Consider the following 20424-nt stretch of genomic DNA (forward strand, 5'->3'; position numbering starts at 1 on the left):
GCACCATCTGGTAACAAAACAAACAGTCTTTTAAACTTTTGAACATTAACTATACATGACAAGATATCAGTACGTCTCTTGAAGGTGGTTTCAAAAATACTTTAATCTCCCTGAAAAGAACACAATACACTTGAAATTAACTGTAAAACTTAAAAAAATTAATAAATAATTGTCATGCGTGATATATTAGATAGCTCAATAGGATTTAGATACGAATACATGGTTTTACAGAAAAATAAGTTATTGATCCTTTTGTCTATTTGTTTAAATAATGCTGTATTATCTCTTTATGCTTATTTAATTACTCTCGTTACGGTCTTATATGTTTACACATTCCATGTAACATGTAGTAACATGAACGTCGTGATTATCATATTTTAAGCACGCAAAACAGTACCAACAATGTTTTATTGACCAACTTTTGTTATTTAGACAGACTTAAAATATTATTGATGTTTATGTCAATCTTTCGATTCTCTAGTGTATTTTGTATACCACATATAGCATTTCCAAAACGTGTCCCACACATAGCATTATTGCATTTTTAAGCACACCCTGAATCAGAAGTATTTGTGCAAACATGCAATGTATGTAGCTTCTCTATGAAGAATTACAACGTCCGCCCTATTTTTAAACCTTCGACAATATTATAATGAACGTTTTTGTTGATTGAATAAAAAATATACCACACATAGCATTTCGATTCGTGTCTTTTCAAAAGCGCGGTTGCACTTTTTGGAAAAAATACTTAATTAATTTTGCGCAAACTTAACAATTGTATATTTTGACAATGACCGGGCTCTCGTCTTTGTTTTTTTGAAAATGGTTTAGAAATAATTAAGAAATTATCAAAAACGTTACCTGAAGCAATGGTTTGTTGACATCCGATTGTCCCACACATAGCCGAAAAAGTCACGTGGTACAGGCACCTTGATACAGGAGAGGTGGAGTTTCCTCAGTAGGGGCGTAGCTGCTATTAGGCACAGCTGGCTCGGGCCTACACTTTTTCTGAAACATGAAAAACATAAAAATGCTTTAACTTCGAAAAACGCATTAAACGGTGACCCTGAGGGGGTGAGGCGTTAAAAATCTGCATTTCATATTGAAATTATCCTCAGACAATGGATTTTGATCGTGTTCAAATGACATATCTTCCAATTTTTTAACTCTACTTCTTTCTATGTGCATAGATTCTAGCTCGTTTCTTTTCCCGTGACTTGCTCTAACAAGTTTACATAGATCTACATGCAGATCTACTTGTCTCCCTTTCAACACTTCAGTAAGTTGTAATCGATTATCGTTGGATTGTAAAGAAACATTCCGAATGATGTTTATGACCGCGGAAATTTAAAATGTAGCACTTGCCCCCGTATCCCGATCTATTGACTGAATCCGGGTAGGTTCGGTCCCTTAATACCGAACAGAAACAAAATTTAGTTCTCTGACATTGAGATAAAACAGTAAAATATCAAAGAAAAACAGGACAAAGTCTTATATTTTCTTATCTTATGATTTGTCTAGATAATGCTTTAAATCTCACCACAGGCGTTATAGGATTTTAAAATTTTCAGGTGGAGGACCCGCGGACCCTCCGTTTTTATGTATCACATCCGGGCCTACAGCTCAAACAATGCTAGCAGCTAAGCTACGCCACTGCTCATGATACTCAAGCTTTGCCCAAGAGCACAAGACCAAACTAATAAATGTTTCCGACTGAAGACTGACAACAGTAAAAGTAAGCGAAACAAACTGTCGGGAAAATATACTTGGTGGAAAGATATTTAGCGAAAGTATTGAGTACACAAAATAATGAGGTTCGTTGCTGGTGTTTTTGAAAAGGTATCAATATATGTATGTTATAAATTAAAAAAAATTGTTTCAGATTCGCAAATTCCGTTTTAGTTATGATATTAGTGAGGAAACAGTAATACTAAACATTTACCATCCTCTCAAATAGCCATTATATGCATCTTTTGATGATCTAAAAACCTGAGAATTATAAAGCGTTGCAACGAAAAACGATTGAATAATTTGGAGAGTTCTGTTGCTGTCGTTATATTTTGTGAAACTACGAGGATTGCTTATATGAAGTATAAAATACATTTTTCATTGTATGAGACGGATGACAGGTGTCAGTGGTTCGAACCCTGTTGAGGTTTACCTTTTTTCTTATTTTTTAAATTTTATTCTTGATTTTGTACTAGCTTGTTAGATCCAATGTTTACATTTATCAATATCAAGCATTAAATGACAAACTTCAATACATGTCAAAATCTGTGAAAAGGCAACTTTAAATTACAGTATACACTTATTACATGGATGCGCGGTGAACAGTCAAAACTGTTTCCCAAGGTATCAGGGATGACTTTGGTACTGTTTCCCGAGGCCGATAGGCCGAGGGCAACAGTTCCAAATGTCAGCCCTGATACCGAGGGACAACAGTTTTGACTGTTCACCAAGCATCCATGAAATAAGTGTTTTATTACTTGATCAAATTTCCACCATAGAAATAACAGCAAACTAAATTTTTATTTACACACAACAGTAATCGATAAAATAAATAATTTTGACTGTTTAACTGTAAAATGACGTCAATTTTTCGACGAAATGACGTCATTATTCCAGCGGGCAACAGTTCAAACTGTTGACCGGTCAACAGTTCGATATTCACCGGTAACAGTTTAAAGCATTGCAAATTTCTTTTTCGACGAGGAAATAGCAAAAAATAATTAATTATCATTTGTATAAGACATCGGGTAATAATAGATACTATCGCGAAAATACATAACGTCACAAACTGATACGTCAATGAGCGGTCAATAGAATCTACCTTGTATTGGTTTCTTCTAGGAATCGTACATTATACTTCGCATTGAATACATATCAATATTTTTTGCAAAACCTGATATGCTTTCAGTTGTTAGGTTTTGTTATGGTTTTGTTTTCATGACAAACATGATATCATTTTTCGCTTAATCATTTGTCAATACGAAACAGATTTGCTTTTCAATTGAAACTGCGACCGGCTACAAGACACATTGTGAAACCAAATGGAGCAATCATTGTGTTTGTAATTTTTGTACAAACTCGAGTGTAATTGCAATTAAGTTACGGTAACCAATACGCAACGATCCCAAATGTAAAAAAAAGGTATCAGATGTTTTTTACTGAATTAATAGCACGAGCAGGCAAATGACATAAAATACAATTTACCGTTCCACCATTTTGGTTGTTATATAATCTTACAAAATGTTCTCATGCCAACGTTCACGAACACTTAACAAAACCTCTTTTTTAAATGTATTTCACATACAACGAAAGACACTGCATTCAACACAAATTTTGTCGACGGCATTTTGTATGAGCTTAATCCGTTAATGCCTAGCGTCTAGAAAAAAGGCATTGGCAAACAGCGTAGACCCAGATGAGACACCGCATGATGCGGCGTCTTATCTGGGTCTGCGCTGTTTGCTTAAAGGAATTTCTGTAAGAAATATTATAAATATAGAAATAAATACACTAGACATCCGTAATTTTGGAAATAAATAGATCTAATTTACAAGGACGGGAGAGTCCACTAGGCATAAATGGGTTAAACAAGAAATAGTATTTGAAAATTAAGCTGTTTATCAGTGATACCCAGTTTGAACAAGTGCAAAATATATTAAAAACACGAATGAATTGGTATACAATAAAATGGAAAATTGAAACAAAAGAATAAATTTAAAACAAGAACGGTATTCCGTTGTGCGGGGTAACATAGGCGCATTTAATTGGTTGAACGTAACTGCACAAAACCCACAATAAGTCACAATAGTCTTTCACATGTTGGCATGTTGCCAAAGTCGTCCAAGAGAACGTATGCATATCAAATACGAGTGCGTATATATTTGAAAAACATGACTTTTGAAATATTGCACAGTGGAAATATACTTTTGATTTGTATGCACCCAATGACACATGCATCGTTTTTAATAGTATTTAGTATTTCCCGCCGCGAGAAGTTCCCCACTGTCGAAACCCGCCGTATATATTCCGTTGTCACAACATTATATACTATATAATTGAACAAGAAGCGGTTTTTTGGTAGTGTACTTGGGTTTCGACGATGCGAGTTCTCTCAAAGTGTGTCACGTGCCGTCACGTGTGGCAACCACACAGTGTTATTTGGGGGGCACCAGCTGTGACAGGATAAGTGTGGCGTTATCCATGAAGACCCTTCCGGTCACGTTGCACGTGTACGTGGAACTGACTGGCATCTTAAACTGGATCAGCAGCACAAAGTAGGTCACCATCATGCCGGCGATCTGCACGTGCAAAATAACCGTTTATATCGTGAATTACGTGCGAGACGTTCAGTGACAAAACCTGCAGGAGTGCCATCAGCTTACAGATTAAAAAATCAAAAAACAACATTAATTTTTTGGATACATTCCACTTAAACATGTTATTGTGACATAAAATAATAAATCATCAAACTAGTATTTGACGATGCTTTCGTTTAAGAACGATAAAATATTTATAAATAAAATATCATGGATAAATTGCTCGCTTATACGGGTTAATGGAACGGCTCATTTGACTATTTTCAGTGTGTGCAAATATGCATAAATATGTATGTACTGTTTATCTTCTTAAATTAAACACTTCCGATGTTTTGCAACAACAAAACAATGAAATAAATGTTATAAATATAAAGCTTTGCCTTTGGACCATACACTCTATGGTTGTCATGTCCATTCGTCAGTTAATTAGCATTTATCGGTTAAGTATAAACGGGCACACACAATACATGTTAATATACGTGACATTCGATATAACGATTGCATATCCTACAACTCAATTATGAAATGTGACTCAATATGAGTGCAAGGCATTAACCATTACAAGAAACTGTCAAAGACAGTATATATTTCGCCACGGTTGCATTATTGTTTTCGAGAGAGCAATGTAAAACTTCGCAAAAACGAAAATATAAAGAAAATTCCAAGCCAAAACTCATAACTTTTTGTTATTTTAAAAAGAGAAAAAAACTCTTAAAATAAAAGCCATCTTGTTACATTTACAATATGGTTAAAAGCACTTCTGCAAAACGATGGCGAAAATGGCATGCATATTAGGAAAAGTTGTGCACAAAAAGTGTGTATGTAACTTTAAATATTTGACAAAAACGTGATGTATAAAGTTGAGATAATTATATCGCACGCAAAATGTAGATGGCGGTACGAACAGAAGCTTCTATTTGTAACTTTAAGCAAAGGGCAAAAACTCTTAAAATAATAAACAATACTGAAACCTAACAATATGCGCCAAAGCTCTTGCGGATAACAAGTCTGTAAAAGTTTGGTTTAAATCGCTTGAAAAATGTAGGAGTATGTAAGAGAAATTGCGCACCCAAGCGTTTAAATGTTGGTATGTAGATATTGCAAAACCTTGATTAATATGCACTTTAGTACTTGGAGATATCGTATTTTAATTGCAGGATTCGCACACAAAATAGTATGACGATCGATTGCACGCACAAAAAAAGGACTACAATTGCTATATAACGACGTTTCTGGGCGATTAATAAAAAAAAAGGAAAAACAAAAAGGTACCGTCAAAATGGTCGGCTTGTCGACGACAAAAAGCTTCATGGCCGAGATCCCAACTTTTGTGCCGGTCAAATGGTTCAGAAACAGCATCATCTGAAAGATTGCATCCTTGGTAACGTAATTATGTATATAGGCCTCGAATATATCAATCTAATGTATGATCATGGGTATATTCGTTAATAAAAGAAGCATTTACACAATGAATACAAAACAAACAGTATTCATATCGAATTATGTAAAAAAATGAATTTAAGTTACCATTCATGTCGATATAGAATTCCAGATCGTTGGAATTGGAAAATGTGATCTGAGCGTGCGAACACACAAACATGAACTTGTGTACTCACCTTAATGTTTACTTTGCATGTCCTGTTGCCATAAGGCGATTTCAATAAGCTCTCTTTAAGGATTTTATTTCTCACAAGGAAGCTGCGATTTTTAACGAAATAGCATTTTGCGTTTCAAATACATCAGTAGACAAAATAAGCTTACAATGATTGTTGGACAATGTCTCCAGTATTGACTGAACAATGGCGTACCTGGAGCTGACTGTCGTTGGAAGTCGTGGAAAATCGGATTGAATATATTTGTTGGAGCGGCGAGTGGGCCTGGAACGAGAACAAAATGGTGTCATGTTCTGAAGCCTGAACCATTTGGTCCTTCTTTGACCGTAACTCCATATGTTTCGTTTTATCCATTTAATATTCTCTCCAAGTTTCTATGTAACTACTTCGTTCTAGTATTCATTAATTAATTAATTCATTCATTTATTCATTCATTAATTCATTCATTTATTCATTCATTCATTCATTTATTCGTAAATTCATATAATCATTCATTCACTCATTTATTCATTCATTCATGATCCATTTTTTCATCAAATTGTACACTCAATTATTTCGTAATTTAGTGTCTCGCAAAGCTAGGGGAATCTCAAGGGACGTTGACCCTTGGCGACTATGTATTGGTCACCTGTATTTAATACACTGTATTGTTAGCAACTATTGATGGAATATATTATGGCTTGGATTGTTTAATTTGATCCTTTTGGGCATGCTGGGGGTAAAATATAATCAACAAACCCGACATGTAATCAAAGTGATTAAAAAATCGCATTAGTGGTCTTTCATGGAAGCAACAACGCTTCTCTTTGTCATCTGCGTATACATGTAAAACGATATTGTTGAACAAAATAATCAAATCCAATTTATGCCCGATAACAATTATGTTGAAAGAAATTTCAATTAACCTCAGTTTATAAACGCACGTGTAATAAATAAAAATAAAACCACTGCATACGGTTTTTTCACGTCCGTTTTCTTAAATTGCGATACGAAGTGCCAGGCTATTGTGACCGGTTGAAGATTAGAAAAAAAGTGTAATGACTAACTTCATTTTTTTATTTTATTTTACGGTTATTACTAAGCAACTTAATGCGGTCAAGCAATCCAACAAAATAATTGAGCATAGATAAACGAGGTGGCATTGATTTTATGCTACTGTTACGCAAATTGCAAACCAGAAGTTGCTTTTTAGTAGGACGTTCCGTGGTAGCATTATCGTCTCAAAATAGCACAAGCTGCATTTGTTCTCAATATAATTTGGATAGTAAAACGTCAATTTCATCCCGTCCAATATGTTACCTAAAAACCATGGAAGTTATTTAGTATTCCGTTCATCTCGTCAAACATGTGCAATATTGACGGAAGCAATTACATTAGTTTTAGGTTTAGCCTTGCTTTGGTAAAACACACACACACACACACACACACACACACACACACACACACACAGAGTAACTTGAAAAAGGATATTGAGCATATTGGAATCATCCGCTAAATTTACCATACGGGTATTTGTAAGGTCGATATTTGGTTAACGGATTGGTTAAATTCCAACTCACGAATGAGAGTTTCAATGTGCTAATATTTTTACGGAAATCTGTAGTAATGTTTGCATAATGAAGTCCTTTATTTTGCATTCGATTAATTAAAACATGATTATATTTTTTGCTAGTAAAGCATTGAAAATAATTCTTTTCTAACCACATTTCAAAATAAAAACAATAAATATATGGTGAGATAAGTAAGACTAAACTAAGATTGTGCCTGCTTGTCTTCGTTCATATCGGTTCAGTTTAAAAAATAATGAAGCAAGGAGGAAATGTTGCATACCGCCGTGAGAATATTTATTTACTTGAATTTTCATTGTTTACATCGCGAGAGAAAAATGGCTTTATCAGAAACATTTGATAAATCTGATTTATTTAAGCTCCTGTTAAATTCATTGTTATAATTTGACGTTTGACGTCATAATATAAGTAACATCATTTGACGTTGTTTCTTTGACAATTTGACGTTATTGTTGTATATTTTATATGCCCTGATGAGCTGTGCGAAACCGGTCGGCATATATTAATACAATTTTTTTATACCCATGCGACGTTTGTTTGTCTTTTCAATATATTGATATCTTAGTCCGGATTCACTTAACATTTTTACATATATATATGTATTATTTAATATTTAAGGAAGATACGAATATTCATTTACAGGAGATATAATTGGCCACGTTGAAATATATCCATCATCAATATTGCAAATAATGAAATATGCGAACACGTAAAAATGGATAGAAAACATATTCGATAATTCCTTAAAAATCCCCTTTACAGGACAAAACATACTATGGCATCAAGGAGAAAAACGGGTTCCAATTCAAAATAATGCTTGGTAAAAGCAAATAGGTTCATTCATACAAGGACATAAATGGCTAATGCTAAAGTCCTTCTACGACCCGTTATGCGAATTACATATGAATACAGATAAGTATTGATGCAAAGCATCAAATGGCGTCGGGAATTTCAGTGTAAAAGGCACTCAATAAAGTTACATGGAACGATTTTTTTCCTACTGTAAATATTAATATATTGGCCGATTATTTTAAACAAAATAGAAAAATATACTGGTATAACCACTATCTATGATTTTGTGTTATAACCCCCAAATAACCATTATCTATGATATTGTGTTATAACCCCCAAATAAACATTATCTATGATGTTGTGTTATAACCCCCAAATAACCATCATCTATGATTTTGTGTTGTAACCCCCAAATATTTTATAGTTCATTTTATTTACATTAGTTTCCTTTTTTTACTGGCATCCGTGTGCAGTTTTCATTAATGGAATAGAACTGTGTAGGTTTTAAAAAATCTGCTTCATCTTGTAAGCGTAATTTAATCTTTTTCTCAACTTCAAGGGGAGATGATTCTGAACTTATTCTTACGTTGCTCATTTATGATAGGGGTTGAGTACTCATTGATATGAAAACACTGAAAAAGTTTTAATGTGTTTACGAACCCCCCCCCCCCCACCCTCTCACACATATATTTCATGGGCATAATAAAAACAAAAAATGGTTACAATAAAACAGCATATTTATTTAAACTAAAATGTCTATATCAAAACAAAAAGTTAATATAGAACACAAATAAAATAATTTGATTCCACTGGGGCTCGAACCTTGGGCCTCTCACATGTGAAGCGAGCGTGTAACCACTACACTACGGAACCGCTTGAAAAAATCACCTTCTAAATAAGATATTAATAAGTGACTGTAGTGTAACGGTTATCAATAAAGAAATAAACCGTGTAATCGATGTCGTCTTGTAAAATTGAAGAAAATACGCGTAAACCAAAACTCGAACAGCAAAAGTCTGCGCTATTGTTAGAAAAACCACAAAATAAATATATTTTGATTATGTTTTGTTTTTATACAAAACCAGAAAGTTTCAACGGTTTGCGTATTTGCCCAGTCCCTGTGATCTTTTATTATTGCCCAGTCCCTGTGATCAGTTATTAATTAAAAGAATTAGCTTTGCATTATTGGCAATAAATGTTGTAGTAAATGTATTAGGAACAAATGCAGTACTTATTTACATTAATTTACACAAAAAATCACCACTATGCAAGATATTCTGACAACAAAAATATATACATTGATCCGTAAAATATTTTCTCCTCCCATAAGCGATAAAAACACGTATTACATACGAGTCGCCGCACTTCAGTGCGACGCCAATAATACGTCGTATTTTAAGTAGATTGTTAATATTTAAAAACTCATAAAATGTCCGCAGAACTTGGAAATTATGTTTAAAAGGTTTATGTTGTTATTGGCGTTGGTTAACTTGATGGACGGAAAAGGATTTGGGAGGAAGAAGTACGCATGAGAGGAACTGCCTCGTGAGACACAAACTATAAACTTTATAAGTACATCTACGTTACGACATTGATGGTAATTTGATCAGAATGTACTTGACTGCAATATCTATATCTGCTAATTACTTGTTAACGATCTGAGACGCATTTATTCACTCATTAACCCTAGTATTCGGTTTCTCATAAATATGATGTTGCGATTAGCCAATTTAAAAGAATATTTAACAATTTTTTAGTTAATCAGTTAAAATATATCTTGCTTTTCCTGAAAATATATTGCTGATTAATTTGTAAAGAAAAACAGACAGGTGGACACAAATAGTCTGTCCGACAGACAGACAGACGGACGACAAACATAGGTAAATACACCTTTATCGTGCACAGGTATTGTTTGTGGCAAAAAACAAATCTAGACAATATATGCATAAACGATCATCGGAACACGAAAACGATTGATGTAATGCATTACATATGGTAACGACCAATAATTGGAAGATTGGCTGCGACGATACAATATTCCTTCATAATGAAAGTTAAAGAACTATTGCTGGATCCGTGAATAGTATTTCTTATGAAACCTAAATCATAATGGTATTTTATTCATTAATTTTATGAACACATACAATCTTTATACTTGTACAGTTTAATTTGAAATTTAATTTGAAAAAAAGTTGTATGTTACCGCTAAAATATATAACAAAAATACAATAACATATATGAGTGATATGAGTGATGTATATTTTAAGAGCGCAACGATTCTATGGAAATGAAGTTTCTTCGCCAAACACCCGTGTTTACATCAATAAGTTCGTTTATATATTATATTGGCTAACACAAAATTCCTAAGTAAAACAGACATATAGCATTTTCATATAAATGTTCCTTACACACGATCAAAACATTCAGAAACACTAATAAACATAAGTTAAGTGTTATTCAAAATATACAGTGACTTTCTGTGAGGTCGAACTAATGTGTGATTGTGTAAAATAACGTTTTTTGTTGTCATTATTTATATGAATCAAGCATAATTATCACGAGGGCATAGATATAAACATGAAAGGGGCCTTTTCACGTTTGGGTAAATTGACGAAATTGAAAAAAGTTGTTTTTTTCTTTGTAGTTATGATATTTGTGAGGAAACAGTAATACTGAACATTAACCATGCTCTAAAGTAGCCAGTATATGCATCTTTTGGCGATTTAAAAAAAAACGAAAATTATAAAGCGTCGCAAAGCGAAACGAATTTATAATTTGGAGAGTTCTGTTGTTGTCGTTACATTTTGTGAAACTACGAGGATTGCTTATATAAAGTATAAAATACATATGTCATTTTTTCCGGAAGGATGGCCGAGTGGTCTAAGTGATAGACTTTTTATTCCACGACTCCAGGGGTCATTGGTTCGAGCCCTGCTGAGGGTTACCTTTTTTTCTTTTTTAAATTTTATTTTTGATTTTTTATTGGAGCTTTTTAGATCCAATGTTTATATTTATCAATATAAAGCATTTAATGACAAACTTCAAAACATGCCAAAATCTGTGAAAAGGCCCCTTTAAATAGTAAGTATATACGTAGCTTATTTTACATTGAATATAAAACTGCGCGTTTTTAATAACAGAAAACACACATTTACTACAGTTGTATCAAAATTTACGACATTAAGTTGACATGTATATTAACAACGGGAAAAATGTGAGCGTCTATAAAGCCATGATATATCGGCGCTATCTTGCATAATAACAAGTACATTGTAAAAAAGTGTATCGCAAAGCACTTTGTAAAATAGTGCCGATATCGCAAAGCACTTTGTAAAATAGTGCTGATATCCCACGAATCTCCTCTAAACGATGAATTTTGCCAAGTAATAGACGCCCACATTTTTCCCGGGGGTAATTTCTATTCTCCCACGATCAAATATGGTATATACTAATTCTGTGAAAGCAAATGCTACATTCCGGTTCAGTGTTGCATCTGGTATGTGGAAATCAGTAGTTCGATAGACCAAATGCATGATCACGAATGTCAAAGAAATATGCTGGGTTATTAGAATTCAACATATTTTTTTTTACTTAAAGCTCATCAGCGGTTGAATTTTATCAGTCATTCGAGGCATGAGGTAAATACCAAGAACATTGATTTATAAAATAGATAGCGAGGTATATATGATTGAAATTAAACTCTTCCCACTATATTGATCGCCAATAAAGTGAGATATGGTTCCATCAACACGAATACTGAGTACTGACTACAATATAAAGTACACTATTGTATTTCTTAGTCTTGAGATACATCTTAGATCGTGGCACATAACTGAATGTTTCGGGTTACATGGACAAAGTTCATAGAATCAAAATCTTCTTCGGTCAGAATGTAGACTGGAAGCAATATGACACCCATATTCTTCAGTGTACTTTAAGCACTGGAAAAGAGTCTTATTACAAATACGTTGGCCGCTTCAGGGTGGTGAACAGTTCATATTTCTGCCAATATCATCAAAGGCAGTCGTTATGCAAATGTTTTGACGTATGACAACCTACTATCAATCCTCTTGCATATAACCGAATGATTACTAATTATTAGTAATCCCGAAGGACATGTCCCTTTCAAATAAGTTAATTTAATTAATTCATAAGGAAGTTGATAATGATATTCTGTAAATGACGCTGAAGTTTTAGGCAATGTGCGGTCATTCGTTTCAAACATGCAAACCTTGAATTTACATAGGTTCTCTTTGAACTTAAATTCAACCTGGAAGATAAAGGTATTGTAAATTGTAAGTAAATTGAATTAATTGAAAAAATAACGTTAACGTGTGCAAACACAACGATGAATTGTAGTGAGTCGAGAAAGCAGGAAGCGGTTATGGTAGCTAGGTCGTGGACAGTGGTAACTAGTTTGGAGGCAACGATAGTTATTCTTTGGGTAGTTGTAGCTAGATTGTAAATAGAATTAGCTAGATTCTGGACAGTGCCGAATGGTCGTGAAGTGTAGGGACGAGGTATTGAGCTTGTTGCTATTAATGATTATACAACAATATATTAATCTTATGTCTGTTAATTCTTTTATGTATGTTTTACATTTGATTTAAGACACAGAAATTCACGTTTATTCAAGTCTGAACATAAAGTAGTCTATTTCTATTAAATGTAACAAACTGTGCAACTCAAATGCAGTGTAAACACTTGCCGAGAACGTTTCTATTTTGCACTAGTAATCAAATCGACTTCTGGCAATTTGCGAATATGTAAACGCAAAGACGCTTCATTTGCTATTCATTAAATGCAAGATAACATATTACTCGTGTGCGTCTGAAAAAACGAGAGGAATCATTTAGATTAAAGGCAGTTTGTGGAGCAAATAAAACGTATTCCAGTGCATAAAATGTAATTTATATTTATAAATCGAAAGATACTTTCGAACGATATTCGTTATATGATTTGCGGTTATCAACTGGGCGAAGTTCAGAGTGCCACCCCGGGAAGGGCACTGACTGGCTTTAGTTGTCATCTTTAAGTGAACCTGGGTCGGTCTTCATAAAGTTTTTAAGAGAAATCTGCAATTATATTTCTTTATGTTTCCATAGAAAGCTTTACGAAAAAACATTTCACAATTTTCATACGGACTTGCATTTAGAATTTCACTTAAGCTGGCTCAGTGGTAAGAATATATTTCGTTGTAAGAAAATGCTTATTATATTGCATATTAACTGGCGCCGCTGCGTTAAAAACTACACTGACCGTTGAAATTGACAACAAAAAAAGAAAAAAGATGGTAATCTGGCGCTTCTATCAATTTCACACACATGGCCAAAGCTCATCTACTGGAAAAAAACGTATAAGAATTGTGTTTTCAAATGTATTATTGGTACAGCTTACATGTTCTAGTAAACAATTCAGACGGTTGTATTTTGTTATAATAATGGTTTGTAAATAACATAAAGACGGATTATAACCATGGCATAAGCTGATTGATTTATTTTTACAATATTTTTTCATCATTGTTATCTTTATACAATACACTGTCGATAGTGTCTAACACATGATATTGCTTTAATTAATTAACTGCAAGTTCAATATATGTTTGCGACAATAGGCACGTAGCGTTTCTACATAAAGCTTGTTATAGTTTTATAGTTATGGCGATTGCGATTGTAATAATGCGCTTGTAATAAACGTGTTGGAATAAATTACTGGAATGAAACCTGTGAGTCTGTATTTTATATTTCTTTAGAATGCATAATGTTATCGAATAATGCGATTTTTAAATCAGTGTTTTCTTGTACAATGGACTGGCTGAAAAGGTGTTAGTGATATACACGACTGTTAAATCTAATAAGTTGACTCATTGTTCTTTTACTTTTCAAAGGACATTGACGTAGAATTTAACGGGTAATTTCTTTGATTTTGTTACTTGATAACATAATGTCTATACAACATCGGATGCTTACACCAATTTTTACAATGGAAAGATAGATGAAAATGAACAGATGTATATTTTATGGCGTGTGCAGATTTCTACGGTGGCATAGAGGTGACATTCACTCCTCTTTTTTTTTTAAATTGCACTCCTCTTTTTTCTTTATCGTGGCCTCGACTTAGTAACTCGAGTCCACGACCTACGATCACGTGGCTACGAGTTAGCTATGTCGTGGCCTCGAATTACTAAGTCGAGGATACGAGATAGCCAAACGAGGAGTGTACACCTTAATAAAAGAGGAGTGCAATCAAAAAAAGAGCGGTGCAGTAAATAACGGAAGGATGCATTAAACAAAAGAGGAAAGAATTTTACCTATCTCGAGGGAACGAGTTAGTCAGCCAATCAAATTTTGCGTAACATGTGCAAATATTCTGTTTGTATATAGCTGGTCAAAGCGGGCTTTTACTGTGATGATTACTTCCCTTTGTATAAAGATCACCATGAACAACCTTATGGAACTGGCAGAATTGAAATAACAAACAATTTGATTGGCTAACTAACTCGTGGCACGAGCTAGAGCTTTTACTTGTTGATACTAGTTACTAGTTAGTAAAGAGTGTGTAAAAAGAAAAGTTGAAGAAGAGTTGTAAAAGTAACTTAAATTAACAAAATCGGTGAGGAGAAATTCTGACTTATGCTTGACTTATACTACTAGCAGCAGCAGCAGCAGCAGTTGTAGTAACGCACACTTAAACTCCAGTGCCCTTCTCAGACCATTGATACGCATACACAATTGTCTAGAACGGATCTTAGGTTAACATCGCGTGTGGTTTAATTAACAGGTGTTTCAAGAAGCTCATCACTTGTGATTAGATTTGCGTGCAACATTTCAAAACTATCATTTAAATGAATGTCGGTTTATATTACCTGCATACGTACTTTGGCAACGGAATACCAAAAGTCTGGCTTTAAGCATCTTGAATCTTTTAGGGAAAAAACACGTCTGCCCACAAATGCGTTTTACATTTTTTTTTCATTTATTTAAATTATCCTTTAGAGCAATTAAATAGCTAGGTCGTTTGTCTGCTCGTAATTTATGTCAAGTATTGCAATTGCAGCTATAGGGATTATATTTTGTCATGCCAGTGCCTAGCACTTGAACTAGGTCACCGACATGCCTATATGATTTTGAAACAACAACTGATCTTAGGTTTACATCGCGTGGGGTGAAATCTTTGGATGTTTCAATAAACAATTATGGAGCAAATGGTTTACGTTAACAGGTCATCACTAGTGTTTACATTTAGTAACATTTCAAAGATAACATTAAGAAGAATATTAGTTTATATTACCTGCATAATTATTTTGGCTCCGAGATTCACATACTCATGCTGTTGGCATAATCTTTTTAGAGAAAGCATGACTGTTTATAAGGAGGATTTTATAGTTTCGTTTAGCGAATTTATCATTAAAAGCGATGAACTAGTTTTGTCGTCTGCCTTCTTGTAATTGATATAGAGTAATACTGCTTATGCAGACGTTTGATGCCAAGTTCGGACTGACCCTTTCAAATACAATGTTAACATGGGCCTTTAGTAAAACTGTTGCATTCGTTTCTGTTAAAAATATTTAATGAATGAAATAGTGTTTCAATAATGAGAATATGGATGCGGTATTAGTCAATTTTATGCGCGGCTTGCAATTACATTGAAAATTAATTGAGAATATAATGGACCTGTATCCTGAAAGTGTTTCACTTCTATCGAGTAGTTTAATAACACTCATTTATTGGCACTGTTAATTGTTGTTTTTTAATGTCATCGTTCCAACTTCCTCGGTAATCAAAACGAAATATTATTTGAAAAAGACAAATGACTTGAAGTGATATTATAGGCATTTTTTCACTGTTGAATTGGGCTGAAAATAATTAACAGTTCAAAAGAGTTAGTTAAAATGTGGTTACTGACCAATTATCTGCAACTCATCTTGGTACCAGTTGTTTATGAAAATATATTTTATATTCGATATTTTACATGACTCACCCAGTCCTCTAAGCCGAAATGATCCGTAAAACAAAACTGTGTCTTGTGTGGTATGGACGAATCTGCACTTATACTAAATTTAGGTCCACATCTTACATGCATGATCAGTTGTCAAACGAAAGTACGGTTGATTTGCAAATGCATTATTTTTCTCTTCCCGGGATATTGTTTTAGTATGTTGATGCTGCATTAACAAATATAAGTGTATATAAAGTGAAAACACCAAAAATAAACAAGACACCTATAAACTGTTAGATGCCCATAATATCACTTTAAGAACGAAAGTTTCGCATACGGGTTTTATCGGGGTATAAAATTGTTTACCCCAATGGAATTTATTTTATGTTTGTAGAAAACCACAAAATAAGTAACATACCAATTTTAAATAGAAGAAAGTCTATAGTTATAATGATATTAATGACATTTTAAGGTAACAGACAGGGGGCATTACTTATGTTATAATAACGTGGGACTATCAAATTTAAATGCACTAAATCATATCAAAAGTTACCATACAGGCAAATGTTAATGTTGTGTCATAAAAAAGTTTGAGATATTGTCCGCAAAATTGTGACTTGACGAACAGATAAACACAAAATGACAGACATATGGGCGGACGGACATACAGATAATTGTGATTCTAGTACACACATCCTTTTGCTGATTATTATGAGATAAAACAACTTCATGTTTTATTGTTACATAACTACAACTTCTGTCACATTCATATGAATGCTGCATTTAGATTGGATAATTTGTTTACGTGACCGTTTTTTTTTATATATTTTCCGATGAACCCACTTCGTATGCAAATTTAAACATGAATATTCATGGCGCTACTTTCTGGTGATAAACAAGTTGCCAAAATGACGTTATGTTTTGCGCGAAACTTAATGGCGTTTTTGTTATTTGTCAATAGCGAAATTACGTTATTTTTTTTTGCGCGAACTTCAACGATATACCCGTTTGACGGAGACGAAACCGAAACTGAAAATAGATTCATACGCTAGATTAAAAAGGACTTTTATGACCCTTACCACGATAGAATTTCAGCTTAAGATCATTTTGTGTTGTAATTATAAGAATTAAATAACATTTTTATGCATTTCATCGGTGTATGAACTGTCGGGAAAAATACACCTAATTTATGCATAATTAGGCGTAATTTTCCCGACAGTTCATACACCGATGAAATGCAGAAAAATGCTATTCAATTCTTAATTAAAATCATCGTCTAGAACGTCTTACAGGAACGCTGAAAATATGTTTACTGGTACAAATGCACTTGAACCATACGCGCGTGTATCCCTATTAAAAAAACGTTTCATACGCGTACTTATACGAATTGTCCGAAAAGCGATCGTACTGATATGCAACTGACCTTGACATTTACCCAGGCGGCGGTCACGGACACGATAGCCATCTGGAGCAGTATGAAGCTCAACCAGAACATGTTGATCAGCACGAACGACAGGTGAATCTTCAGCGTTGTAACCATGGTGTAGAGCGTCAGACAGAACATGGGAATGTTCGCCAGGTACACCGCCGCCAAAAATGGGGCAAAAATGTGGTCGAGAATCTCTACCAAGGAGCACAGCTTTAGATGACGTATGCGGAAATCTTCTAGGCGATCGTGGAAGTGGTCTGCGGCAATAGCGGTGACCAGCTCGTCGTTGAATTTCTTCAGGCGTCTGCCGACGGCGAAACAAAGTGTCACGAACATGGACACCGGAAACATGGAGGCGGACGAGTTCAAAATCGCCAGAAAGCAGATGATGATTTTGCAATAGATCACGTTGCTGTTTTCGAGAGCGTTATTCCAGACCACCTCTAGATAGATACTCTCCAAAGCCGGTACGTAGATCAAAATAAGCGTGAACACGACATTCCCTATTATAAAGAGAAACGACAATGTTATGTACTTCTTCATCATGAACAATGTGACATTACTGAGTTTCACAGAGCCGCAAATGGAATCCCAATCGCTGAAAAAACGCGGGAACCCTTTCTGTTGGTAACAGTTCCACATAAACAATGTCACCTTGAAGGCACACTCGGTGCTCCAGATAGTGAACAACACCCTCTGCACCATGACGGTGTCAAATGGGTCGCCAACTCTGTACAATGCAAACGACCTGACGACGTTGCTCGCGTTCAAAAAGAACACGAAGAGACAGAACATTACAATAGGTTCTATGTGAGCATGACCATTGGCATTCACTGTGCGTCGGAAGTAGAGGCCAAACATGCGCAAACATATAAGCAACGGACGCAGCTGGCGATAGATCTCCGTCTTGGTGTAGTCGCCTGCTCGTTCCTCCATACATGGCTCCATTTCGACGCTTGCTTCGAAACTACCTTGGTCGTTGGTAGTTTCCACAACGCCTGATTTATTATCCGAATGACTATTTTTTATGTCGCACATTTCATGATTTCTATTTATGAACGACATTTTGATTGAGGTTTTAACTATACTGCTTTAGTGACTGTATTTAAATAAAATAAAACCGTTTTTTGGTAAATTTGATCAGCAGTGTTATTCTGTGCCAAGCAGTACATGTACTTATTTTATAAGGACAACAATATAAACACCATTATTTTTGAAAAGCTATAATGAAGAGCCCGTTTAAGTAAAATGTTCAGCTGTCCATTTTGTTCCCCAATTTAAACAAATCGCTATACTTTTTGTCGTAAGTTAATTGTGGTGGTTTTTAGCAAAAAGTTAAGTAAAAATATTACATTACACCAGCATATTCACACACAAAAACACACGCGCGAATAACCGTCCACTGGTCCAAATTAATAACTGATTATAAAACGAGTTTCATCTGAAAACAGCAACCGCCACAGAGGATACTTGACTGACTTTTTAGCATAGAGAATTATCCGATAGCGTCGGAACATCCGAATGCTTGAATTATATACTCGCTGTTACACTCAACTCTAATTCGATCCCAAGTTGTTAGCGAAGAATGCAAACTAATATTAATTCCCATAAGAGTTTTGTTATCAATTTACTCCTATTCGCCGCTCTTAATGAATTCCTTTGAAAATAAACATAAAAGCACTGACTGATGGAGCGTGCACCCGTCATTAATGCCGCTTTTGTTTGCCGAGTACTTTAGCGCACGCGTGCACAAATTGTGTATAACCATATTTAACAGCAATCATATTCTGAGTATATTAAAAAAGTACCTAATTATTCATCAGTGCGAAAAATGATGTAATCATGTTTTATTCGTTTACCTCAGTCATGTATTTGAAAGTGTATGGTAATATATAGATGTCACGTGATCGTTAGATTACACATAAAAGGGGCCTTTTCACGTTTTGGTTAATTGGCAAAATAAAAAAAAAAATTCAGATTCGCAAATTTTCGTTGTAGTTATGATATTTGTGAAGAAAAAGTAATACTGAACATTGACCATGCTTTAAAATATCCATTATATAAATATTTTGACGATTTAAATACCTGAAAATTATAAAGCGTGGCAACGCGAAACGATTGAATAATTTGGAGAGCTCTGTTGTTGTTATATTTTGTGATAATACGAGGATTGCTTGTGAAAAGTATTTAAAAAAAATCACTAATTGTATGAGCACGGATGGCCGAGTGGTCTAGGCGATAGACTTTTACTCCAGTAGTGCGTTCAGTTACAGCGAACGTTCGCCAATGATCGTTCGTTTCCGATTCGGTCTTATTGAACGATAAGTTCGGCGCGAACGTTTCAAGATGGCGGCTCCCAGAAAATTGATTGCGATTTTGATGGCGTAATAACACAAAAAGTACTTAACCAACAGATATTTCAAAAATAATAAAACCTATAATAATTTGATTATAATTATAAGTGGTGTTGATGCGATAGTGTTATTTTTTATTAGCGATCGAAATTTAGTGCAAGAGTTGCATTGAATCAGTTATCAAACAAAGCCCTAAAATAGCGCAATACATTACAATCTTCAAATGTAGTTGTAATTTTCTTTTACTTTGAATGAATTTTCATTTCGTTTACATTTAATGAAAATATTAATAAATTTTAGCATTCAAATGGAAAAAAACACCTGCATATTTTGCGAATTGAACTGTCTTTGAATGTACATGTATATTGAAAACTCTTTTGTAGTGATAATGAGCGATACAAATCT

The 20424-nt window shown here is 34.3% G+C and overlaps 1 protein-coding gene across 1 annotated transcript; it reads right to left on the reverse strand.

Moving 5' to 3' along the window:
- Nucleotides 1–3740: 3740 nt before the first annotated feature.
- Nucleotides 3741–19220, reverse strand: LOC127847377 (uncharacterized). Its single transcript, XM_052379247.1, has 4 exons — nucleotides 17660–19220; nucleotides 6134–6202; nucleotides 5598–5687; nucleotides 3741–4307 (listed from the first exon to the last, which is right to left on the reverse strand). The coding sequence occupies exons 1-4, from the start codon at nucleotides 18728–18730 to the stop codon at nucleotides 4164–4166; spliced, it is 1374 nt and encodes a 457-aa protein (XP_052235207.1). The 5' UTR covers nucleotides 18731–19220; the 3' UTR covers nucleotides 3741–4163.
- Nucleotides 19221–20424: the final 1204 nt, after the last annotated feature.

The sequence above is a fragment of the Dreissena polymorpha genome, chromosome 1 (genome assembly GCF_020536995.1).
Source record: "Dreissena polymorpha isolate Duluth1 chromosome 1, UMN_Dpol_1.0, whole genome shotgun sequence".
In the NCBI taxonomy this organism is placed as follows: Eukaryota; Metazoa; Mollusca; class Bivalvia; order Myida; family Dreissenidae; genus Dreissena; species Dreissena polymorpha.